This window comes from Colletotrichum aenigma (genome assembly GCF_013390185.1).
Source record: "Colletotrichum aenigma strain Cg56 chromosome Unknown KSG_Cg56_contig02, whole genome shotgun sequence".
Classification (NCBI taxonomy): Eukaryota; Fungi; Ascomycota; class Sordariomycetes; order Glomerellales; family Glomerellaceae; genus Colletotrichum; species Colletotrichum aenigma.
Genome location: NW_023500908.1, coordinates 5,884,053 through 5,908,442, shown reverse-complemented (window position 1 = coordinate 5,908,442; position 24,390 = coordinate 5,884,053). Strand labels below are relative to the sequence as shown.

The window sequence follows — 24,390 nt, the reverse complement described above, 5'->3', positions numbered from 1 at the left end:
CAATCGGTAAAGGCACGCGCATGTTCAGTGGCTAGCAGGCTCGCCGCCTGACTTGTACAGCAAGCCAGGGCCCTTGGCCCGTTTCTCCTTGTCCCGCCCGACCGGGTTTTGAGGTTTTCGTTTTAATACAGCGCGGGGGTTATGCATTCCGGCACGGGGCCGGTCTGGCATCGAAGAGGGTGCTTGTTTTGCGTACTGGTACCAAATTGATTCTTTGCAGGGGATGGATAGAGAGAGAGAGACAGAGCTGTTGAGTGCTGTATGCGTTGCGTCGGACGCGATGTAATTATGGAGGAACGCGTGTGATGGGACGAGGTAGCAATGGACGATACCCCCTTTTCCTCTCGCTGCAGATGCGGGTCGAGGCCGGTCCTGATGAACTGATTTAGAGAGTGAATTGATTGATGCGTGTTCGACAACGCGAGTCCAGAAGCCACGAGGTGGCAGTGCCAAACCCAGCGTGGCAAAGCGGGTGCGGCCACGATGTGCGCCACGGCCAGGCTCCGTAAGCGGCCGGTCCGGGGTGTGCGACCCTTGCACCCGCTAGCAGTTGACGAGTATCCATCCGTATGTGCGTGTTCCTGAGCCAAGACCCCTCCCGCATCCCGTGAAACGAAACGATTCTTGATCGAAGGGCGGGGAAATCGTCTCCTCCGCTTGCTGCAATTGCTGCAGAAGCACGAGTCGTTCGGTGACACGGAGCCAATGAGCCATTGACGTCCAATGGAGGCGGATGGGTGGGGGATGGCGAAAGGCGGTCCCGCTGCCTTGTTGGAGAAGAGAACTGAACTGAGCGGGAGTGGAGGATGACTACGCCGGAGAGGGTGACTTCGTCTGCTGGCGCGATGAAACCCATTTAACTGGGCTTGCCATCCGCTGCGTTCCGCGGGAGTCCAATTGATCTGATCCTTGTTGCACTTGTTTATCGATAAAAAAACCCAACTCTTTGACCTCTTGCAGACGCATCTACCGAGGGGATTGTGGTACGATTTTTCTCGTCTTCTACCTTGTCTGCCTCGGAGGACGAGAGCTTATTTGGCTTAAGCTTGCCCCGCGGGAGATTTGAGCTGAGCTCCTCCGATTTGCTTAGAGGTACGCTCCGTAGCAATTGATTAGCTTACATCCCAACTGCGGCCCTTTTTTAAAAAGAAGGGAAAACCCAGGGAGCTGACCTTTTTTCTGTTCGAGAAGATTGCAGCTGAGATTTCCGTTTACGCATTCGTACAAGACCCAGGTTCTGGACTGGTCTAGCTGGACGAGCTGCTCTTTTGTCCCGCCTTTGTTGAGCCTCCACGAGCCGTACTCTTGGGTTCAGCGGACTGCAGCCTTATTTACGGTATATTCCTTCTTCTTTCTTTACTGCCACGAGGCATCGCCCGCAACCCCTCGTCGATTTCAGCCCCGATCCAGATCCCAGGGTTGGAGGAGATTTGCATTGTCTTAAAGCTCCGCGGATCGCACGCAGTGCTGAAGAAAAGATGTCCAGACTTGGAAACCGCATACCCGCCGCACGCAGGGAACAACTACTCGCCGCCGCAAAGATGCCCGCTCCGCCTCTGCCGATCCTCTTCGCCGAAGAGACGCCGTTTTCGGAGTACTCGGCCGCCGTCTGGGGGCGCGTGTTCAACGCCATGCGGGACTTTCACCGGCGCCCCGTCGCCGTCGTCCAGGCCACGCACCGGGCGCACGTCGTCGAGGCGGTCAAGCTGGCCAAGGAGAAGGGCTGGCGGGTGAGTGTACGCAGCGGAGGGCACAGCTGGGCCGCGTGGAGCGTGAGAGACGAGGCGCTGCTGATTGACCTCGGAGGGTTCGGCAAGGAGGAGGGTGGCGAGGATGGGCTTGTGTACGATAAGAGCACCGGCGTCGTGAGCTGTGCGCCGGCGCGGACCGGGAGAGAGGTGAACGGGTTCCTGGCCGGACAGCTTGGTGGGCCCGGGGACGACAGCGAGGAGGGCGTCGGCAGATTCTTTCCCGGAGGACACTGCCCCGACGTTGGGCTCGGCGGCTTCTTGTTGCAGGGCGGCATGGGGTGGAACTGCAAGGTAACCCGTTTGTCCGTCTCTGACACTTCGTACTGACGGGTTGCAGAACTGGGGTTGGGCTTGCGAGAACATTGTTGCCATTGACGTCGTCACGGCCGACGGCAACGAGCTGCGGTGCTCGGAGACGGAGAACCCAGACCTCTTTTGGGCGGCGCGCGGTTCGGGCCCCGGCTTCCCGGCCGTCGTCGTCCGCTTCCACCTCCGCACGCGGCCTCTGACGGGCATGTACCAGTCGCTGTACTTTTACTCGCTCGACCGCTTCGAGGAGATCCTCAACTGGGTCATCAAGGTATGCCACCTGCTGCGTATGGAAGACCAAAAACTGACCGTCCCAGATCTGCCCTACCGCGCCGCCGTCGACAGAGATTGTCCTGCTGACGCTCACGCCGCCCGGGGCAGACTCCCCGCAGGTGATGGCCAACTTCCTGTCCTTCAAGCCGGACCCGGAGGACCTCATCCCGCTGCACTCGTCCCACCCCTCGCGCCCGCTGCAGACCGTCTTTGCGAACCCGACGTCTCTCCCGCAGCAGTACGTCGACCAGGACGCCAGCAACCCGCCCGCGCACCGGTACATCTCGGAGAACTCGTACGTGTCCAACGACGCGGACGTGCCCAAGGTGCTCAAGAAGGCGTTCACGACGCTGCCGACGCCGCAGTCCTTTGCGCTGTACTTCTCCATGAACCCCTGCTCCCGCCGCGTGCAGCAGGGTTCGGCGGCGGCCAACGGGGACGTGGACGAGAAGGCCAATACGATGCCCGACATGGCGCTGAGCATGCAGAGCGACCACTACTTTGCGCTGTACACCATCTACCCGGACGCCGAGGACGACGAGAGGTGCCACGGCTGGGTCCAGGACGTGATGAAGGACGTCGAGAAGAAGTCCGCGGGCAGCTACCTTGGCGATGCCGACTTCCGCCACCGCCGGACCAAGTTCTGGGGCGACGAGCAGGGCAAGAAGCTGATGCAGATCCGCAAGGAGTGGGATCCCCAGGGCAGGATCTGCGGATACCTCGATACCGACGACAAGAGTGGTGCTGAGGGGTTGAAGAACGAGTTTGAGTGGGCTTGAGTTGAGCATTTCGAGTTGCTTTTATCCTGTTGCCGAAAGATATCCTGTAGAACGGCGGGTTGCATATTATACCAGGGGCTTATCTGAAATTGGTTGTATAGATGGTGTAGATTCAGCATCAATGGAGCCTGTTGAAATTGATTGTATAGATATATATATGCGTAGATTGATTTGATACTTCTATGGTCATCATCTCATCACTCATCGTCCTTTATGAACTCTTTTCGTTCACCTCCGGCTTGACAATATCCCTAGGCGTAAACATGGTGTAAAAGTTGACTTGCTTGACAAACCACGCGTTGATGAGCTGCCACTCTTGATTAGGGTCCTTAAACTTGATCTGCGGACTGTTAGTGAGGGTCTGCAGCAGGAAGCAAATTACTTACGTCGAATCTCCTCAACAGACTCGGCACCACCTTGTAGATTTCCAACAAGCTAATGTTCTTTCCGATGCACGTGCGGCTGCCCATGCCAAACTGGAACATGTGGCCGTTCATCTCCTTGATGCGCTGCTCTTCCGCCTCGCGGTCCTTTGTCTCGTCCACCAACCACCGCTCGGGCCGGTAGGTGTCGACGTCTGCGCCCCAGATCTCGGGTCGGCGGTGGATGATCCACGCACTGCAGCCCACAATCGTTCCGCCCTTGACAAAGGTTCCCGCAATCTCGGCGCCCTGCTCGGGGACGATACGCTCCAGGGGAAGACCGGCGGCCGGGTGCATGCGGAAGGCCTCCTTGATACAGGCGTCGAGGTAGACCAGCTTCTGGCTCTCGGTCCAGGTGACCAGCCCCGTCTCGGTGTCGCTGAAGCCGCCCTCGCGGCCAAACTGGTCCAGCTCTTCCTTCAACCGCGCCAGCGCAGTCGGGGTGCGCAGCAGGTAGTAGAAGACGGCCGCCAGGCTGATGGCGGTGGTCTCGGATCCGGCAAACGCCATGCTGACGGCCATCGTCTGCACGAGGACGTCTGACATGAAGTCGGGGCGGGCCTCGCGGGCGGCCAGGAACTTGGACAGGAGGTCGGGCTGCTCGGCCAGCTTCTTGCCGTTCGTGACGGGCAGCAGGGGCTCCTTGCCGTTGAGCTCGGGAAGACGCTCGGCCATGCGGGCACGGGCGAAGCGGGCAACGGGGAACGTCGAGTCGATGAAGCCCCATTGGGATAGCTTGAGGTAGATGGGGTTCTTGAGGAAGAGGCGGTCGAGGAGGGGGATTTGGCCAATCTGCTCACGTCAGTAAGATTCCGTGACGTGCTGAGGCTAGACTCACCGGCGCGACGTAGAGGAACAGCTTGCTCAGGTACGCCACGATTCCGTCAATGTCCTCGTTCTTCTCGATGAATCCATGGCGTTTGCTGTAGGTGATCTCTCCGATAACGTCAAACGCGTAGAACTGAAGCCACGTCGTAAAGTCACACCCCTCCGGGTTTCCAGCAAATAGCTTCTCCGTCTGTGATAGAAACAGCTTGGTCGTGTTGTCTACAAACGGCTCATACTGAACCAGGGCCGACATGGAAAAGGCCGAGTTGACACATCGGCGGAACTGTGAGTGGAAGTTGTTGTCTGTTGTGCTAAACAGCGACTGCAGGCTGTGGCCCTTGACCACGGACTGCTGCACAATGTAGAAATCGGACTGACATTGTTAGCTGCGTAGCATGACGGCATAGAGAGAGCCTACCTTGACGAATCCCTTGTTCAGCCCGTAGATGGTCTTCAGGGCAGCGGGGTCGGCGAACGACAGCGTATTGGGACCCAGCCGAACAACGTCGCCATATTTTTCGTGTAGTTTTTGATGTGTTACCTCTGGGCGTTGTCCCTTGACGTCGAAGAAGCGCCACCAATCCGTCAACGACGCCAGGAAAGGCCCGGGATACTTGTTGAGTCCGTTGTTGTAATGATTCTTAACCAGCCAGGCCACAATAAGTGATGCACCTATTGACAGCCAGTGTGTGGCTAGGGTTTCTAGTAACGTCTCTGTGATGCCGTGCATGTTTGCCAAGTCGTATTGAGGTTGACTAAGAGTTGCAAGAGTCGAGTGCACCAGACAGGGCAATACCAACGGGGCGGTTATGGGGTTGATGTAGCCGGCGTCCAGACGATTACCCGGGCCAGGTACCGAGAGTAATTTATCCAGTTTCTATCTTGGGACGCATCGACCGGATCCTATGGGGCTGGGAGGTATGCGAGGGGGCATGCCGTGTGGTCAACGTGCAGCTGCACCTGTGCCTCGGCGGTGGAGCAAGCGAGCGTCACTCGAGATGGCAGATGCGCCAAAGTTTGCGGTGACTCTGGTGAGTATCCGGCGACAGGCACGGCAAGCAATGCAGCGTGCGGGTTCCGGGGTAGCCAAGATAGCCAAGATCAGAGGATTCCCACGCCGTTGAAAGTGAGGACAGAAAGGGTAACCCTCTCAGACGACGGTCCGCTGGCTTTTCTCGGGGACCAGGACACGAAGCGCTGGCGTCGGCGTTTGTCTCGTACGAGATGAGACAAGAGGGCGGGCGAAATAGAGTTAGAATTCGCAAGGGTTCTTGGGTTTCTGGGATCCTGGGTTGGGGGAAAACGGGGACTGGCGGATATGGATGTGGACGTCGATGTGGGTTTGGAGGAGGGATGAAGTGAGTGACTGAGTGTACCGAGTATTAGAAGGAGCGGCGGTTGTAGACGCCGTGCCGACCTAGAGCCACCACCACGAGAGATCGGGTTTACAAATTTCGCAAAAACCGATCAACAACGGCAAATTCAGGCTCGGGATGACCTGGACTAGGACATTGCAAACCGTCCGGAGCACGCGAGGGGGCCCTGATGTGGATTTTGACTACTCGTTAGGCCGGTCGTCGTGCCGTCGCCGTCGTTCCAAGCAGACTTGACTTGGGAAAATGCTAGACTTAGAGGCTCCGGAGGTAAGAGAGTTCTCCCAGAGAGACGCTGACCTCGAAAAAAGGGCCCGTCCAAGTGTTTGTGGCCGCAGACGAGGTGCGGCGGTCGGTAGCGTGGAAGAGTCGGTGGAATCGCCGCTCGAACGGCACCCCACGTCACCACGGCGCAAATCAGCAAATCGAATGCCACACCTTACGCAGCAAGCCCCCAAAGCCAGCGGCGTCAGCGCACCCTAGCATTTAGGGCCCAGAGGGAGGCGACACGGGCTAGGCACCGCACCGCGGGTCGGTCGTCCTCAGGTACAGCGGCGGATGGCGGCCACTGAGAAGCTCGCAGAATGACGCCGGGGGGAGGTCCAGCCAAGGGCAACAGATCCTGGGGTAGGGAAGGGCCCCCCGGTCGATGGGCCCGCAAGCCCGTCACTGAGGAGGGGGAGTTTCCGCTGCCGAGGGGACCGAGCCGGGGGTATTGTGCCTCTGGTGATGTGGTGTGTGTGTCCTTGTGTGTGTGTGCCTCGAGACATGCAGCGAGCGTATCGGTTCACAGCAGACGGCAGATCGGGGTCCTTGTCGTCGATGCCGATGCTGTCATGGTTGAGACAGCTACGAATGAGGGGTTGCCCGCTTGCCTGCCGATGGGATTGATTGCCCTCTCGCGTTGCGTATTGGGACTGCGATTGGCACGAGACGCGCGCGGGATTGCGACAATAGCGCAGTTTGCAATACGATGGATGATCTGATGGAGGGGGTCTGGTCTTGGTCGGTGGACACTGGTGACACTCTTCTGGGTGTCGTCCAGGTCGTCGACTTTCGGCAGATGCATTTCGCAGTCTTTCGTCCCAAGAGCGGACAAGGTGGCCCGGAAAAGAGGGTGCGTGCTGGCCGTGGCCATGGCATGGCTGCCATGCGGTCGATTCATTGCGGACTTGAGAGATCCATCGCTCGCTGGCCGGCCGGCACCTCCGAGACTCTGTTGGTGGCAGACAGGGCCAGGTGACTGACTGTCCAGGCCGGCTTTGACACAAGGGGACAATGGAGCCGCCTCTTCCCTTCTCCCATCTCAGCATCAAACTCACGACAAGCCTTCCAAACCACAGCGCAATCCTGCTGACGCTGCCAGCGGTCAATTGCCTTGCCGTGCCGTCCTCTGCGCAAATAATACAGGGCCGACGACCCACCGTTGGAGCATCTTATCTGCGGGGGAGGGGGTCGGCGGCTGCTGGAAACAGGCATGACTTGGTCATGGCATCGTGGTGGGGGCACGGCAGTTGAAAATGAGCAGCAGTGTGGTTCAGTTCACTCTTTGCAGTGTGTTTTGGCTGCCCTCGTTGTATGTCCGGCTGTCTCTATTGTCTCTGAATCCGATTGTTTGAGTGGTCTCTCGGAACCTTCTCCGAGAACGAGGCTCTTTGTTGGCATTTGAATTCATCTCACTGTGGTGAGACCTGACGCTGCTGCCCTTTGTCTCGCTGTCTTCGCCGCCTCGCCGCAGACTCAAAGACATTCGAGGGCTCAGAGACACTGGAAATGTAATTCGATCCGATTCCCACTGCCGACTCTCTGGCCCGAAGGTTCAAGACACCCAATGGGTCCGCCAAATTTGTCCACTTGGAAACTCCACACATTCCAAGACAAGCTCCATGCATTCCACCCCAGCCTCTCTCTCTGTGTCTGCCTCTCCAACATCTCCCAAGACGCCAATCAGGTCTCGTCTCAAGCGACTCTGCTTCCACAAAACGTTTTCGGCCCCGAATAAGACGCGCGCCGACGGCTGACCGAAGACTGACTGACGGTCGAATGCAACACTCCCTGATGCACAGTAGAGCCTCAGTCTGCACAGCTTGCCGCGGCACTTCTGCCATTCGTCCATCGCCCATCTCGGCCTTCAGCTCTGTGTCGCCTGTCCAATGCCATCTTTCTCGGCCGTCCTGCGTCTCCGCCGCCCGAATCCTCCGCACCGCATACCCGCCCCGGACGTCTCCCAGTTTTGACAACTCAAGGGTTCCCCGCACCTGCATCCCTCCAAAGCCTAGCCGAGGGGACGGGTTGGGGGTGGGTTGCAGCGCAGCACGTTTGACGTCTCCCACTGACGCCCGTCTTGCTTTTCGCTTTTCAAGCTTTGAGCGTCTCTGACTTCCAGCGTTCGACTTCAGCGCGGCGGTGGCAAGCCCAGCCCAGCAGGAGAAAGCCTACCGCGGCAAATCAGAACGTTGCCGCCGGTCCCAGACTTCCCAGGCGGCACGAAGGCGATGCTAGATTCGCCGCTTCAGGCATGTTAAACGCCTGCTAGTCCTTTGGCCAGAACACACCACCACCTCGACGGTCCAGTTTCATCGGCAATTGATTCCGTCCCCCAAATTGCCCGACCAGCCCAGAAGAGACCGCCTGGTGGTCCTTAACCCTTCCCCAGCACGTGTCAACCCAAGATCCAGTGCAGTATCCGAAGAACTGCCCGCTTGTGCGCCGCCCCTACTGCTACCATGTGTTCATTAGCAAGGCCGCCGGTCTCTTATGTGCTTATGTGATGCGATACCGCCGGAGAAACGACGGACTGGCGCTGCCATTGTCCTCATCGAAGTTTTGGAAACAAGATCAGCGTAAACGCATAAGCAGATGCGGCTCGCAGCTCAAGCCAAGCCCCTTCGAGCGCCCACGAGCAGCACCAAAGCTTCCTTCGCTCGCACTCGCGATCCAAGATTCCTCGTCCGTTCCTCTGATCCGTTCCATCTCGCCTTTTCGTCCCATAACGTAGCCCGTAAACCCATGAGGCCGACCTCCAGGGACCAACCCTCATGCCTCTCACCCAAACAGCACTCATTCTCATCTGCCGAAGCCCCACGGCCAGCAAACCAGCGCACCTCCCAAAACCAACAAGCCCGCAGTGTGCCAGTGTCACCTACGTGGCGTATCAGTCGCTGAGCCAAAATCTTCGGCAGATGCGAATATGGCGGCCGCCCAGGGCGTATGCGCCCCGCTCCTCCCCAACTCTGGAAGGGTCTCGGTGCGCGCCTCCGTCCGTTTACTGCCGCCGCCCGACCATACCACCCCTATGACACGAACAGGTGGGATCGATCGGAGGGCCACGTGGGAGGTGCTACACGCCTGCCGTTTCCGTGCTGATGTAGCGTGCGAAGATCGCGGCGCCGTCGACTTGGACCATCATCCTGATGCCATCGACGGCGGCCGTTTTACAGCTCTTCTCTTCTTCTGCCGCCGCCCGTCGCGGTGGGTTTGTAATCGGGTTAGCCTAAAGCATGATTCATGTTGGACCGTCGCTGCGACCGCAGGGAGTCACGGTTTGATGACAATGGGCGTCGAAACACCAACACCGAGTCATCGCCGCCGGCGAGCGAGCGAAACCCTGTGCGAAGAGATGACTGTGTTTGACATTTCCGGGCCGGCAGAATGGATCAAGTGTTCGTACTGCGGATTCGATAATTGCGCGCATGGCGCAGACTGGGTATCATTTAAACCACACGCTTCTAAGCTAATATCGTAATCATTGAACGCCTCAGGTGGCCGCGAACGCTGGCAGCGGCGTGCCCTTGTTGGCAGCGTTTGTCCTGGCGGCTTGCTTCAGCACCTCCACTCTGTCCCTCACGTCGTCGATGCTGCGGTCCAACTCCCACGCCAGGAACTGTGGCTGAACCTTTGGGTTGTTCAGCAGTATTTTGAGTAGGTGCTTGTCAGCTTCGAGCGACCAGGAGTCGTCACCACCGTCCTGCTGAGATGTGCCTTGTGGTGTTGCTGCCGGTTGCAGCCCCTGATTTTGCCGTGCCATCGAAGTCTGCTGCGCTGCTTGAGTATGCTGTGCGGCAGTTGCGCGACGTGCGAATCGTTCAGCAATTTGCCGGTCAACCAGTTCTCGCTGCCAACGTCTCCTCTCCTCCTCCTGAACACGCCGTCGCTCTTGGGCCTCCAACGCCCGCCGTACTCTCTCCTCGTGAGCTCGCTTGCGCCAGGGGGCCGCCGTCAGCTCTGCGTCCAGGTTCTTGAATTCCACCTTGAGGTCTACCAGGTGTCTAGAGAGCTTTTCTCGGCTCTTCCTCTGCGTCCCGGTCTGGTCTCGCGGCCTCTTTGCGAGACTATCCATCATGGTCACGTACAGCCGATGAATCCATGCCAGCAGCCTCTGCATAATCTGGAGAGTTGACTTCGTAAAGGTCCCAAGCCATTGCTGCTTGCCGGCCACGCCTCTCTGGAAGACGCTGTTGAGTGTAGCTATAAGCATGGGTGTAATCTTTTCGTACAAATCTTTCGTGAGTGGCTTTGGGGGCATGAGCTCTTCAAACCCATTGGATGTCTTCTTGGCCCGCTCGACGGTCACGGTCACGAAGCTGTCAATCCTCTTGATGGCCTTTTTGGCCCGAGACGCCAAATCGTCGTTGTGCAAATAGTCGCACTGTTCGTCAAAGTAGGGTGCCCGTGGCATGCCAGACCAGAAGCTCTTCAAGAAAACAAAATCATCCCAGAACTCGCGGCTCACTTTCGACTTGGGCAGAGACCCTGCGATGTGTGGATTGATTCCTCTGGCCCAACCAGACCCGCTCATCAGCTCAGTCATGTACTTGAGGGTGTGAGTTTTGAAAGGTGCTGATGCCGTCTTTTCGTCGCCCGTAGGCATCGCGAAAATATAGTGGTCGTCGGGGTATGTGAAGTCGGTAGGTTCAGCGTCGGGGGCAGCCGGACCCATATCCACGACGATATCTCTGAGTTTCTGGATAGACGGGGAAGGTTGTTCTTCAGCCTCTTCACGGGCCTCTTCTGAAGTCTCCTCGTCGTTTCCGTTTCCCACTCTCGTCGGCTCCTCGTACAGATCCGCATCACTGGTCTCTTCCTGCGGCACAAAGAGCTCGTCCTCGGGGTTCGATCCCGTTTCTTCAGACTCGTCTTGAGCCGCGCGCGGCCTCGGCTGGCTGCCTCGTGGCGGACTCACGGGCACATCGTAAATATCCTCTTGGTGCTGAAGCTCTGGTTCGGGGCTCTCTTCTTGCCGTGGCGGAACACGCCGCTTCTCCAACGCAAACGACCTCCTCGACACCCGTTTCGTGGTCTGGTTCGCCTCGGAGGCACGCTGCGTCCTACGATGCGTATCCTCTGCGACTTTTCGAAGGGTGTGTACCCTCAGATTCGAGCCAGCACGTCTTCGAGTGGACTTGTTCTCCTGCAGGGCATGTGAGCGGCGATCGCACCTCTGGACATGATTTGGCATACTCTTGTGGCAACATCTTCGCCCCTCGCCTCATCATGATCTTCGGGCTCCTGCTCGATATTCTCTTGGCTCTTCCTCGGTCTCTTAGGTTTCGGTAGTTCGCCCATCTCGACGTCGTCCTGCCTCAATCGCCTACTGCGACGCGCTCCGGGGTCGGGGCTTGTCACCTGGGCGGGGGCGGTGCTTGCGTCATCGGGTTTGGCAGTTCGTGTCCTTGCCATTGTGTCACTTTGTCGGCTAGGTGCATGACAGTAGCAGTTGGGATCGTCAGAGCATTCCGATTGCGGGGTTGTCGTTCGAGACGCGGTAGCTGGATCGTGAACGCGTCGGACAGCTCAAGCTAGATGTGAAGCTAATTGGACAGACGATTGATGTGGGGGTCTATCCCGCTTAGTCAGGCAGCGGCAGCCACGGACGACAATGCTCAGCCACTCTTACATGTCTCTAGCCACACGGTTGTGAAGACCATCAGCAACTAGAACTTCATCGAGTCACGAAGCTTTAAGCTTACACATCGAATTGACTTTGCGATCGACTGGAGATTCCCGGAGAGCTGCAGCACACACCAAACTCGGTCATGCGAAACCGACAACGTCTCTAAATACGGATTCTCGATTAATTACGTCTATGCTTAGGTTCTTCAACCCAACCCTCGGTCGGTCTGAGCGCCGTCTATGGCACCCTCTATTAAGAGACGTCGGGATATTTACTTTGCGGTCCGGCCGAACTCGGTTGTAGGAGTTGGAGCTCGGCAAAAGCAACTCGAAAAGCACAATGCCCTCCCCACCCTCCCGGGCATCTATTATATCCAGGAACGCGCGGCCGAGAGTTCTGAGGGTGTTCTGTCACATCCACACGTGTCCGAGTGCGAGCGCGAGCAGTCGCAGACTTTGCTCGCGATGTTCTCGTATCTGTGTCTACTTTAGTTTATCGCTGACAAACTGCTTGATCTGGTCGCCGTAGATGTTTGAATACTGGAGGTGCGCTACTGGGTCGTTGCCGTTGCAGCAAAAGGGGTCGGCCGAGTCGCAGAAGGACTTGATATTATTCCCAAACGGGCATTGGAAGCCTTGGGGTCGGGGAGCGAACTGATCATGTTAGTCGGTGAAGTGCTTAACAGATTCGAGCCACTCACTCCTTTCGTTTGGCAGGTGCCCACTTCATAGGGCAGCCCGGCAACGTATCGCGGGTCTCCCATGAAGATTGCGACCTTGACTGCCCCCAACGCTTGCTGCGAGATGAGCACGTTGGTGTTTTTGACTCCTTCGATGCTGTCACCGCCGCCGCAGTATGCGTTGTCCATGATTTGCGCCCCCTGGTTTTCGTTAGCTTCTGTGCTGTACTCGCCGACAGATCACTCACCTGCGAGAATCCCAACATGACAATCTTCGTCTGGGGACAGCGCTTGTTGAAATCATTGATAGCCGTGGCCACAGAGTCTGTGCCGTTCTTGACCGAGTCGGCGTAGCTCACACCTAAGCAGTCCGTACCACCGCCGCAAGCGGGGTAGTTGATGGCCTCGTTCGTGGCTCCCTGGTTGGCCTTTGTGAGGTCGTCGACAATCTTGGCTGCCGCCCCGAACCCCGGAGGTGCAGTCGTCTCCCGCGCTCCAAAGATGTGAATGGGCGGGCAGTCGTTGCCCTGCCTTTTCTGCAAAGAGTGAGGCGTGGCCAAGGCTTGGCCGACGAGGAGAGCGATTCCAACGCTGAACCACATTTTGGACGGCAACGGCTATCGAAAAGAGCTTCTGAAGGAGTGACGTGAAAACGATCAGACATTAAGACCGCCGGGGTACCTGTTGGCATATATAACTTTTTTCAAAGGAAGCTCTCGACAACGACAATAGCGGCAATCGCGCCTAGTGCAAAACCCGCCTCACTTTCGGAAGCTTGCAGCTGAGCTTTTTCGTGATGGTTGTGAGGTGGATAGTTGAAAGGGCATCCGTCAACTGCCTTGGCAAAAGACTGAACTGACGGATGAACCGATTACTCCGGCACGGCGAGCACAGCTCTCAACAGACCGCGAGAAGCACCATCCATACCACACACACACACTCACGGCAAAGGCGGCTGCGCGTGCCCTGCTTTCCCATCGTCCTCCCGCCCAAGGCCCGAGACGGGACGAAACGGATGCGGTCGCCACCAGTATGCGCTCCGACAGCTTATGACGGTATGACGCTCCAGCTCCGGGAGGCTGAAAGGACGGGAACGGGACACGTCGCACCATTCAGACGAAAGGCTGTGTCTGCTTGGCTGAGTTGGAGCCGCATAATGCAAGGCCAGGAGACATGTTTCTGAGAACCATATTGAAGATGAAATATCAGACAACGAGACCAAACAGCAAGCGAGATAAGAGCTTCCACTGGTCGTCCGAAACGAAGTGGAGTTGTTGATTGGTCTGGAACATGTGGCTGTTTGACATGGAGGTCCATGTCCGCAGAGTCAGTGTTGCAGTGAGTGGTTGAGCTTCCCAATGGAGATACGCCTCGGACTTCGCAAGTGACTGCGTTGATGCCAGTAGATCTCGCACCGAAGGCTCTCAAGAAGCTTGCCAAAGAGGTTTAGCCTCGATAGTCGTCTGGTTCTCATCAGACCATCGCGTTTGAAGCTAGGCTCAGCCCGCCTTGCGGCAAGTCGGGAAGACAAAACCAATTGAAAATCTTGTATAATTTTAATTCAAGATTGAAATGATCGCCTCGGGCGGCTGCGAGGCTTTGGAATTGCAGATGCGAATGACGTCCAGCAAATCGTATTCGCTGCCGGCTACGGCGGACGGCGCGGAATCGAGATTCATCCAAGGGGTTGGACGACAGCGCCAGTCGTGCCGAAGCCCAGGGAAGAAAGCAGCTCGTCAAGAGGTTGTCAATGAATTCAAGGCAGGTGAAACTTCTCACCTCCAGAGTCAATCGGGGAGGCATGTGAAGTTGCCGATGGGAAAGTTGCAAAGCAGGTTTCCGACGTGACTCGAGAGAGAATCCGGGAAGTGAATCACTCGAAACATTTCCGGTGCAGAGGCCAGCCCGTTGCCTGTGTAGTCTCGCCAAAGAAACAATGCGCTGTTGGTGTGTCGAACGTGCTGAGAACAGGTGGTCGTGGTGTTCTTGAAGTTGCTTCTGGAGGTGTGGCTTGTTCTCGTTCATGACCGCTGACTAAGCAGACACTGTCGTCACACCCCTCCATTGAAGCTCCAGAAGCTTTCAAGACTCAGTCGTCACAAACCCCATACCGCCTCCTCAAACCAGCTTCGCCCAAGCTGGAAACGAGACAGCCATCATGGAGCCTCCAGCATCAGTATCAGCGCCGCCAGCGCAACCCTCCTCCTTTCCTACGATCAAGCCTCTGCCAAAGACGACCCCTCACACCTTCCAAACCCCCACCAAGCGCATCAACACCGGCACCGACCTCGCGACATTCCTCACCACAACCGCATACCGCGACATCCTCCTCTTCCTCCTCCAACTAAACCGATCTCTCTGCCCGCGCCGCTCCCCCTCGGGTGGCCCCGCGACAACCTACCCCCTCACCTCCGTCCCGCCGCCCTCGAGCGACCGCCTCCCGGCCCCGATCAAGGCCCTCCAGAACCTCCTCTCCGCCGCCGAGTCCCTGATCGAGCTCGCGCCCCCGGATCCCGGACCCCGCCGCTTCGGCAACGTCTCCTTCCGCAAGTGGCACGAGCTCCTCGGGGAACGTGCACCGGCCCTCCTCTCCGAGCACATCCCGTCCGCCGTCCTCTCCTTCCCGACGACGCCCTCCTCCGAACCGCCCTCCTCCGAGCTTCTCTCCTACCTGCTCGGCTCCTTTGGGTCCTCGCAAAGGCTCGACTACGGCACGGGCCACGAGCTCGCCTTCCTCGCCTTCCTGGGCTCCCTCTACAAGCTGGGCTTCTTCGGCGATGGCTCCGAAGCCGACCCCGCAGCGACGGACCGCGCCATCGTCCTCGGCGTAATCGAGCCCTACCTCCGCGTCGTGCGCAAGCTCATCCTCACATACACCCTCGAGCCCGCGGGCTCGCATGGCGTCTGGGGGCTGGACGACCACTCTTTCCTCCCCTACATCTTTGGCTCAGCACAGCTCACGACCCCGATAACCCAAGGCTCCGCGGAGCCGATGCCGATGGAGGGGTCCGTCCGCGGGGCGCCCAAGACGGGAGACATTGTGAAGGCGGCCGTCGTCGAGGAGCAGAGGACAGAGAACATGTACTTCTCTGCCGTGGGCTTCATCAACGACGTCAAGAAGGGCCCGTTCTGGGAACACAGCCCCATCTTGTTCGACGTCTCTGGCGTCCAAGCCGGCTGGGGCAAGATCAACAAGGTAAGGTCTTCGTCCGCGGTGCCAACGAGCAATAACTAACACGGCGCAGGGCATGCTCAAGATGTTCAACGCGGAGGTCCTGCAAAAGTTCCCCGTCGTCCAGCATTTCACCTTCGGCTCCCTCTTCTCCTGGGACCAGGACCCCGACGCCGCTCCCGTCGCCCCGTCCGTCCACGCCGCGAACCAGCCGTCGTACAACTACCCGGCAACGACAGCCCCGCCGCCACCGCAGGGAGCAGGCACAGCGGCACCGTGGGCGGCAGGCCGCGGGCAAATGATGCCGCCGAGAGTACCGGTATCGCAACCGGGTGCCAGAATACCCCCGGCTGGTGGTATGCCGTACACGAGACAACCGCCGGCGGCTACATCGGGTGCGCCACCAGCTCCGGGCATGCTCCCGATGCCCGCTCCCGGTGTGCAGGCCCAGAGCGGCTCGACGGATGCACAGGTCACCTTGACGAAGGCACCGTGGGCCAAGTAGGGGAGCGATGATCATGATTATGAGACCAGCCTGGCGAGAGATGCCAGAGCATTGAATCAAAGGATATACCCTAAAGAGCCGTAGACGGCTGAATGCAAGATCAATTGAATCAAATAAACCTTACCTTACCAGAGTACAGCACTCAGCATTGTCCGTCGTCTTATTCTTGTTGGTCCTGCCCAGCTGTGCCCTCACCAACACTTGAAACATCACAATTCAAATTGTAGAAGCAAAACGCTTTGATTTAACTACTCAAGTAATGGGTATCCGGCAATTAAGCAAATAAACAGAGTAGCCCGAGGGCTTTCATCGCCCCCTTCAGCTGGTTTCGCAGATCTTGTAAACAATGCGGTGGCGTTTGCCCACCTAGATCCAAGCCGGACCAACATTGGGGACTTCAACCTTCTTGTAGGCAGGGTGATCTTCATACCAGGCTATCTTAGATCCGCCAGACGTGAACTATCCAGGGGCATGACCGAAATCATAGGTGAGAGGATCAAAATCAACTTCAAGGTCATAAGGAATATCGACTGTCAACTAGGCGGGAGGAGCTCCAGAAGCCGGGGCGGGAGCAGCGGCGGGAGCCGGGGCGGGAGTCTCCTTCGTCTCGGTCTCCGTCTTGGCTGGCTCTGCCGCCTTGGGGGCCTCCACTGGGGGGTCCGCCGCCGGGGGAGCAGCGGCAGGAGTCTCAGCGGCCGGGGCGGCAGCCGGGGCTGCGGGAGTCTCCGTCTTCGCGGGCTCGGTGGCAGCCGGTGCAGCGGGTTCAGCAGCCTTGGGGGCTTCAGCGGGAGGCGCAGGTGCAGGTGCAGCAGCTAAAAACGCGTCAGTCTCGGGTATCTGTACCGGATGGATCGCCAATGTGAACGTACCGGCCTCGGGGGCCTTGGCGGGCTCGGTAGTCGCCGGAGCTGCCTCCGGCTTGGCTGCGGGCTCGGGGGCCTTGGCCGGCTCAGAAGCGGGAGCGGCAGCGGCAGCAGGAGCTGCGGGCTCGGCTGCGAGAAACGTCAGTCACTGATCTGAAGACGCGTCTCCTCTGATAGGAATGCAAGGCAATCACGTACTCGCGGGAGCAGCGGCGGGAGCGGCCTCGGTCTTGGTAGGCTGAGTAGCAGTCGAAGTGGTGGCAGCAGGTTGTGTCCCGTTAGTCGGCTGGGTTGTGTTGTTGGTCTTCTTCTTCTTGAAGATCTCCTTGAGCTTGTCCTTGAGGTTGTCAAGGGCGCCGAGAGCTGTCATGGACGTGTTAGTGGTTTGTCTTGGCATTGTGATTTGAACGACATGGAGATCGGCCACAGGAGAGGCGTTTCCGAGGTATCTGAGCATGATGCTCTCGCAAGCTCATGGGCCGCGGACGCAACGACGGGGCTACTTACGAACTCCACCCATGATGGCGGTTTTTGAATGACTGTAGTAGAGCTGTCGGTGGTTGGATACGCTTATAATGGTAGCGATAGACAGGCAGGTGTTTGATACTTAATAATCGGATGATGACAGCGAGAGTAGACGATGGACGTTGGAAGTAAGGACGACGACGACGACGATGCCGGGGCCTCGAGTAGAAATAGCCACGCGCCCAGCAGCAGCAGCGGCAGAAAAGGGTCTCTCGTCTCAGCAGAACGGCGGGAAGGAGCTGGGGTCCAATGGTGCGTGCCTCGTTCCCTGCTGAGGCAGTGACAATCAATGGAGAGGGGCCCGTGGCGGCAACCGTGCAGCTGCCATCCCTACCAGTGACACCGACTACAGCACACTTTGGTCTCCCTAGCGCATCACCAGGTGCGCCCTGACTCCTCCACAACGGCGGGCAGTGGGCGACATTGGCGACCTCCCCACGCGGTACGTACCCGGGCAGAGCTTAGCACTGGCGATGGCGCTAAATTAGGATCCAGAAGCACCTCACACGCCAAGGACGACCTTGACTGTGGGAGGCGAAGGCGGCCGGAGGCATCCAGCGAAGATGGCAGTGAACACTGAACAGCAACGGAAGACGTCCCGATGTGCCAATCCACGAGCGTCAGCAGTGATTTCCCGCAGATAGAGCACGCCTCCCAGAGTTCGTCCGTCATCGGAGATTCGCGCCGTTCGTATCGCAGCAAGTCTGGCAAAGTTTGATGAACAGGATGGGCGGGCAGCGGCGTGCTGAAACCCTGCTTTTCCAACGCCCTTCTGCTTGCTGGAAGCTGTGGCTGCATGCTGCATGCTGCGCGCCAAGAACGGCGTCGACCTCTGCCGCAGCGACTTCATCTCACTGCACTCGCTCTCGCTCCAGCTGGCTCCTGATCAAGGCGATGGTGCCGATGGATTATGCAGCGTTGTTATTACCACCCACCAAGAGCCTCGCCCTGATGGGTGGCATTCGCCCATCGTCTGGAGCTGCAGGTCGCCCACGCAGCTCCAGAACAAATCTGACAATATGCCGTCATTTCATCAGACCGCAAGCCAGGGTTGGCTGGCACCAGATAGCCATAGGAGCCGCTCTATTCGGCACCCACCTACTAACAGAAAAAACCGACATCTCAAGCAACCACGAACCTCTAACCACTGACCCTAAGCCCTAACTATAACCCTAACTACCTAACTTAACCTTAACGTATTAACCGCAAAATCTACTACATTTTCGAAGAATTTTCCCGACTTTTTCCCGATTTTCCCTAATTTTCTAAGAATTTCTAAGCGTCGCGCGCGTAATGCGTGTAGATGTTAGTGTGGACAGCTTCGCACTGGTTTTGGGTGGGCCGCTGTCTCGCGAGCATTTTCGTGCACGGCTTTTTTTTGTATGGGAATTCTTCCCAAAGAGGCTTAACCTGGTGCCGAATAGGGGACATGGGGGTGCCGAATAGACCTCCTCAGCCATAGACTCAGGGCCGGAGGACTACACCGCTTCGGGTTAAAGAAGTTCTGATAATCAGATGCACCGGTGGTCAAACATCGGATCAAGAGGTTTGAGATTGCTCGAAATTGGTGCGGATGCCCGCTGCAACGTCGAGCAATCTCGACTCGCCCGTTGATCCTCACATGAGCGTCTCGGAAACGCCCAAACAGAGCAGCTCTACATGTCACGTGCGGACAGAACATCGACCCACTTGTGCTAGCGCTTATGACTCTGCACGATTCCGACAATCACAGAACGTCGCGAGAAAAAGCGTCATTAATATCATCTGCCAAAAACTGACCAATCTGGCAAAAGAATGGGGCCTGACCGGGGATCGAACCCGGGACCTCTCGCACCCAAAGCGAGAATCATACCTCTAGACCATCAGGCCGGAAGAGTAGATCTTACTCATCAGCTGCCAATCGATTGGCGATGCCGGGGAGGCCAGATTCAGCGCTTATGTTTGACATGCGCCGCACAGTGAGTGCGCAGGAGAAGGATTGTGGGTGCGTCCCACGGACGCCCAAGTTTGTGCTAGCCAGCGACCAGGGATGTCATCGCCGAGTGCAGGAGCGGGTCGACGGCTGCAGTGCCGCTGCGTGGGTGGAGTCGGCTGAAAACCTTCGAAAATGAAGATGGGACAAATTCGAGAAGAACAAAGTTGTTTGTTTTTCTCTCTGTCGGATTCAGGTCGGGAAAGTGGCGTCGAGAATTCAGAGTTTTATTTCTTGCACGACGGGCGGCTTGTTGTGAAAATAATACAAGTGGCTCCCTCTTGGCGGCGAAACTTGAACCGTGACCAGATTGGTCGGCGGAGCCAAGCCAGGGTTGATTGGATTGCAAAGTAAATTTGCCAAGGGCTGGCCTGTCAATGCCTGCAATTCATTGGATACAGGTCCAGCCAAGGTCGACCTGGCGGGAGTGTGCAGCGTCGTTGTTTGACTTGTTGTAAGAAGGATAGGATCGACGGCCAGGTGAAGCTGTCTAGTTTTCTGAAAACGAGGCAGTCTTTGACTTGGTGCAGTGAATGGTCGATATCAGGTTGTGGCAGGAATACGGAGGGTACAGAAACATCGTTGGGTATCATTCGCAAAACTACATAATCTCATCCCCGGCGTCCTTCTCCCCTCGCACGTCGCTGCTGCTGCTCTCGCCACGGACAACATCAAGCTCGTCCCGCAACTTCTCCGTCAACTTCTCGATAATCCACTCGCACTCCTCCAAGCTCCCCATCAGCGGCGACTGCGACCCGACCCACGACCACTTGTCTTCGTCAGGGCACTCCATATCCTCATCGCGCACTTTCCTCCGTCTGCTCCTCTTCTTCTTCTTGGAGTGGATGTGCGGGCGAGCCTTGCGGTGCGTGGCCGAGCTGCTCTCGTCCTCCCCAATCAGCTTCAGGTACCACGCCCACTCGGCGAACGAGTACTTTTTCGCGGGCTTCTGTTTGGAATGCTGGCGGACGGCGGCTATCTCCGAGATGAGCAGGAAGTGGTACTCGGCGCGAGAGGACGGCAGCGGTGCCGTGGGGTCGCGACCGCGGGACTGCTGTCGGCCTGAGGTGGGATCGGGGACGGAGGAGTAGGCGTCCGTGTCGTTGTCGTCCTCCTCGGAGCTGCCCTGCTCCATCCGGTGGGCATTTCCAAGAAAGCCCGGGGGCAGCTCGTCTTCCTCGTCCATGAGCGGCCCTTTGAATATCACGCCGCAAGTCCATCGGTCGAGCAGAGCGAGGAGCTCCTTGCGGAAGCCCCGTTCTCCCGGCAGAATGGTAACGTTTCCGAGCTCGAGCGTAGCGTCGCGGACGGCCTTGACGACGGTGTCTCCTGCATTCGAAATCATGACCGTCATTGTCGGCAGCGCCAGAAGCGACCAAAAGACGAAGAACGCCTTGCCCGAATTAGAGACAGGGGTGCGGTCTCCGTAACCGATGGTGGTCAGCGTGACAAAGGCAAAGTAGAAGCCCTCAAAGTAGGACCAGTTCTGGTAGGGGCGTTCGCACTCCTGGAAGATTTTGGCGCCGACGAGCCAGAGGATGAGCCAGGACGAAAAGGAGATGGACATGGCCATCCAGCGGCGACGGACAGAAGCAGAATCTTGGATCTTGCGCATGAGGTTGAACTCTTCCTGGCGGCGCTCGAACTCGGTGGCCGGCAGGGGCGAAGCATCCGAGATGGGAGACTCGACGTTGGACGGGATGGGCTTGAGGATGTCGTCCTTCCCTTTGCGGGTCATTGTGCGGATCAGCTGCCGGCGCTTCTTCTCGACCATGCGCGCATCCAGTCTGCGGCGGCCGCGTTCGAGAACCAAGCTCCGGATGGAGCCGATGACCAGACCGAGGCTGATGACTCCGATGAGGGCGTAGGGGATGAGCAGAGCCCTGCCCAGGGGTGAGGCGGCCGCAAAGTCGCCGAAACCGACTGTGAAGAGCGTCACGTCGGCCCAGTAGACAGCATCGAGGTAAGGCCAGTCTTCGATGGTGGAGAACACGAGCGCGCCGAGCAGCAGGTAGAGGAGGAAGAGGATCGTCTGCAGCATGAGGGTACGCTGCGCCGTGGTGAGTTGAAAGTCCTCTGCGTAGTGGCGGGTGTAAGCGCCGTAGACGGTTACGACCATAAGGGAGGCGGTGACGAAGTAGAGAATGGCTGCGAACATGCCATAGTAGAAGGCCTGGGAGTTGATGTACTCCTCTCGCGGTTCAATAACGAGTGGTCCCGAGGCAGTGGCGTTGAGGGCGATGAGGCAGATTGCGGAGAGATACCAGCCCACAATGGTGATGGGCTGGGCCAGGGAGAAGCGGACCCGGCGGGCCATGTTCAGCAGGAGGAATACATTCGAGACGATGGCAATGGCCAGTTGGATGGCGTTGACGATGATGAGCCTGGTCGTGTTAGAAAACTCCTGAAGCATTGAAGACGAGACCAACCATTTTGGATCCGGGACAAAGGTAGCGGCATCTATATCGGTTCCTGGCGGGAAGTGCTGCCGCCAAGGGCGAACGAGAGCGCATATACTGAACGCCGATGCAACGGGGCCAAGGGTGCCGGCAATCATGGGGAACGCGGAGGACGCGAACCACCATCGGCTAGGCAGGTCAGCGACGGAACAAATACTGTGATGACAAGCCCATGTACGATGGACACTTACCTCGGATCCAAGTGGGCAGCGTCATTCTGGAAGCGCTTGTCTCGTTGAGCCTTGGCCTGCTCCGACTGAGCCACGCGCTGCTCGATGTTATCCCCCAGATCGGCGTCGTTCATGGTGCCGGCTTGCGGAGAGGTTTGTGGCCAAAGTAAGCGTGTTCAAAGCGGCGGAACCACCAAAACGAAGGCATTCCCGAATGTGGTCCAAAAACCGCTTCTGAGCAGAAACGACGGCAAGATCGTCCAGAGCAATGCTGCCCAGAATAAAAAGACATACAAATCCAAGGGATGGTGCTTCGAAAAAGGAGAGGCGTCACTCGACCTCAAAATCAAGGTCTTGGCCCGGCCGGACCTCTAGACCCGACGTACCCGGGTTCCCCTCGAGGGAAGATGGTGGTACAACGCGCTTCGGCGATGACGTCGGCTGGTGGACGTGAGGGTGTGCAGCTCAGATGCCCGCCTCCTAGGTTAAGACGGCCGGGGCTTTCTTAGCGAACACGGGGCTAGACGGATTCGATGATCGGGGACGTGGAGTCGGGTGCGAGCGCAGACCTGTATCAACATCAAGTCGTCGAGTGTGTGACCGCGCTTGGCGAGCATCCTTTATATGTATCTTTCCCCCCAGACTCTGCCAAACTCGTGAGGAATGGATGATCAGGTTACCCATGCTTGCAGAAACGAGCTCATGATTGCTGCTCCAGTCGTGTACGAATGAATAGCGCGCGTTGCTTGGCCGCCGGAGATGCCACGCGCTGCCCTCTACAGCGTCTTAGCGGTTTGCTTGAGCGCGCTAATGAGGGCCACGGGGGACCCTTGGCGAGAGCGACGGCGGGGATGTGGGGGGCTGCGGCAGTGCAGCACACAAGAACGGAATGGCCACTGGCTGGCCAGGCCGCTCGCTGTCAGGGGGTCGCAAAAACGCGTCAGGGTGTGCTGGCGAGCGCCTCGTCTACCTACATCTTGCATCCATTGTTGGTGAATCGATTTCAGGCCTGTCGATATGGAATGAGGAATTTGGGTCTCTGATCCCACGCCGGCTCTTATTTTTAGACAATGAGAAGATGGCCAACACTGTGGCTGCCGTGTCGTCTCCCGCGTGTTCAACGGCGATGCTTCCACTCCGAGCAAACCCTTGACGACTCTGTCGAGGTGCCGATCGGCTCGTCTGGCAGCATCACAGTAGAGTATGTCTCTCTACAAAGCTCAAGATCGTGTCTGACAAGCCCAGCCTTCACAATGTCTTGCGGCAATCCTCTTCAGCCCCTCTGATCATATACATACCACCACACTCGCCACTCCCGGGCACTCACCCGTCCGTCCCCGGGTTTCTTCACCCATACCCGACGGCCGTCATCAACTACCGATGGTCCGGTCCGGACTCCACTCCCCCGGACGCATCGGGGGAGCCCAGCTTCACCACGCCCCTGCAGTGGCCCACGCCCATCCATGACGTCCTGGCCGGCTACACCTGGATCACCGAGAACCTCCGTCCGGAGCACACCGCCCGCCGGGACCTCTACGTCTACAGCTCCCACGCCGGCGCCAGTCTCGCCGCCTCCCTCGCCCTGACCGAGTCTCACCACCACGAACGCATGGCCGTCCGCGGTCTGGTCGCCTGGAACGGCATCTACAACTGGTCCATGTTCCTCCCAGACCACCGCATCAACAAACCCGCAACCCCGCGGGGCCGCAAGCTTCCCTCGCGGCCGAAGGAGGGCTCGGCGTTGCATGCCCTGCAGATGGAGATGACCGATCTGTTCAGGAAACCCGCGGACCTGTTTGACAATTTTGCGAGCCCGAGTCTCTTCTTCCAGACCTCGGGGATGCTTCCGCCGTCTACATTCACGCAGGCAGCGGTGATGACGGAGATGTTGAATCGCATGTCGTCTTTGACGTCTGGCGGGAGTGTCAGTGATCTTCTGGCCGCGACAGGCAGTGCGTTCACGGCACCGAGGCGGAGCGCGCTCATGTTTCCGCCAAGAAAGTCTACGCTGAAGCTGCCGGCGTCGTTGTTGCTTCACGATAGCCCGCCTCTGCAGACAACGAAGAGGGGGAAGCGCAGGGCCGCGGGACACACGTTCGAAGCCCAGGCGTCGGAGTTGGCCTCGCTGATGAGGAAAAGCTTGGAAAAGTTGGAGTTCAAGTCGCGATTGCAGTGGGATGAGGACTTTGACGCCGAGACCGAAGCCGAACGGCGGGTCAAGCTGGTGGACGTCGGGGACAACGAGTACTTGCAGCTGGGGGAGCGTGGTCAAGAAGTCATCACAAGATGGCTGGAGGACAGATTCGAATCGTGATACCCATTCCACTCTTTGCACATACTCAATCAACTCTGATTAAACACTGCTGATGCCGTGTCATGTAAATAGGCTCCACTATAAGCTCTTGGTTGTCCAACTA

At 58.0% G+C, this 24,390-nt stretch overlaps 7 protein-coding genes across 7 annotated transcripts; 3 read left to right on the top strand and 4 right to left on the bottom strand.

Annotated features, from left to right (window-relative positions):
- Nucleotides 1-1,478: 1,478 nt before the first annotated feature.
- On the top strand, nt 1,479-3,112 carry HDNO-1 (6-hydroxy-D-nicotine oxidase; the record flags this gene model as incomplete). Its single annotated transcript, XM_037318866.1, has 3 exons — nt 1,479-2,042; nt 2,089-2,331; nt 2,378-3,112. 3 exons carry the CDS (start codon nt 1,479-1,481, stop codon nt 3,110-3,112), a joined length of 1,542 nt encoding a protein of 513 aa, XP_037183912.1.
- Nucleotides 3,113-3,323: 211 nt separating this feature from the next.
- andK-1 (Cytochrome P450 monooxygenase andK) lies at nt 3,324-5,092 on the bottom strand (the record flags this gene model as incomplete). The annotated part of the gene is made up of 4 exons (XM_037318865.1): nt 3,324-3,452; nt 3,499-4,326; nt 4,373-4,735; nt 4,781-5,092. The coding sequence occupies 4 exons, from the start codon at nt 5,090-5,092 to the stop codon at nt 3,324-3,326; spliced, it is 1,632 nt and encodes a 543-aa protein (XP_037183911.1).
- A 4,400-nt stretch (nt 5,093-9,492) lies between these two features.
- On the bottom strand, nt 9,493-11,414 carry CGCA056_v003607 (uncharacterized protein; the record flags this gene model as incomplete). The annotated part of the gene is made up of 2 exons (XM_037318864.1): nt 9,493-11,145; nt 11,196-11,414. The coding sequence occupies 2 exons, from the start codon at nt 11,412-11,414 to the stop codon at nt 9,493-9,495; spliced, it is 1,872 nt and encodes a 623-aa protein (XP_037183906.1).
- Nucleotides 11,415-12,110: 696 nt separating this feature from the next.
- On the bottom strand, nt 12,111-12,909 carry axe-2-4 (Acetylxylan esterase 2; the record flags this gene model as incomplete). Its single annotated transcript, XM_037318863.1, has 3 exons — nt 12,111-12,281; nt 12,329-12,508; nt 12,556-12,909. The coding sequence occupies 3 exons, from the start codon at nt 12,907-12,909 to the stop codon at nt 12,111-12,113; spliced, it is 705 nt and encodes a 234-aa protein (XP_037183905.1).
- A 1,556-nt stretch (nt 12,910-14,465) lies between these two features.
- Nucleotides 14,466-15,984, top strand: RRD1 (Serine/threonine-protein phosphatase 2A activator 1; the record flags this gene model as incomplete). Its single annotated transcript, XM_037318862.1, has 2 exons — nt 14,466-15,503; nt 15,553-15,984. The coding sequence occupies 2 exons, from the start codon at nt 14,466-14,468 to the stop codon at nt 15,982-15,984; spliced, it is 1,470 nt and encodes a 489-aa protein (XP_037183904.1).
- Nucleotides 15,985-19,945: 3,961 nt separating this feature from the next.
- TOK1 (Outward-rectifier potassium channel TOK1) lies at nt 19,946-22,107 on the bottom strand (the record flags this gene model as incomplete). Its single annotated transcript, XM_037318861.1, has 3 exons — nt 19,946-21,728; nt 21,774-21,932; nt 21,995-22,107. The coding sequence occupies 3 exons, from the start codon at nt 22,105-22,107 to the stop codon at nt 19,946-19,948; spliced, it is 2,055 nt and encodes a 684-aa protein (XP_037183903.1).
- A 936-nt stretch (nt 22,108-23,043) lies between these two features.
- Nucleotides 23,044-24,287, top strand: CGCA056_v003603 (uncharacterized protein; the record flags this gene model as incomplete). Its single annotated transcript, XM_037318860.1, has 2 exons — nt 23,044-23,174; nt 23,219-24,287. 2 exons carry the CDS (start codon nt 23,044-23,046, stop codon nt 24,285-24,287), a joined length of 1,200 nt encoding a protein of 399 aa, XP_037183910.1.
- Between the last annotated feature and the right edge of the window lie 103 nt (nt 24,288-24,390).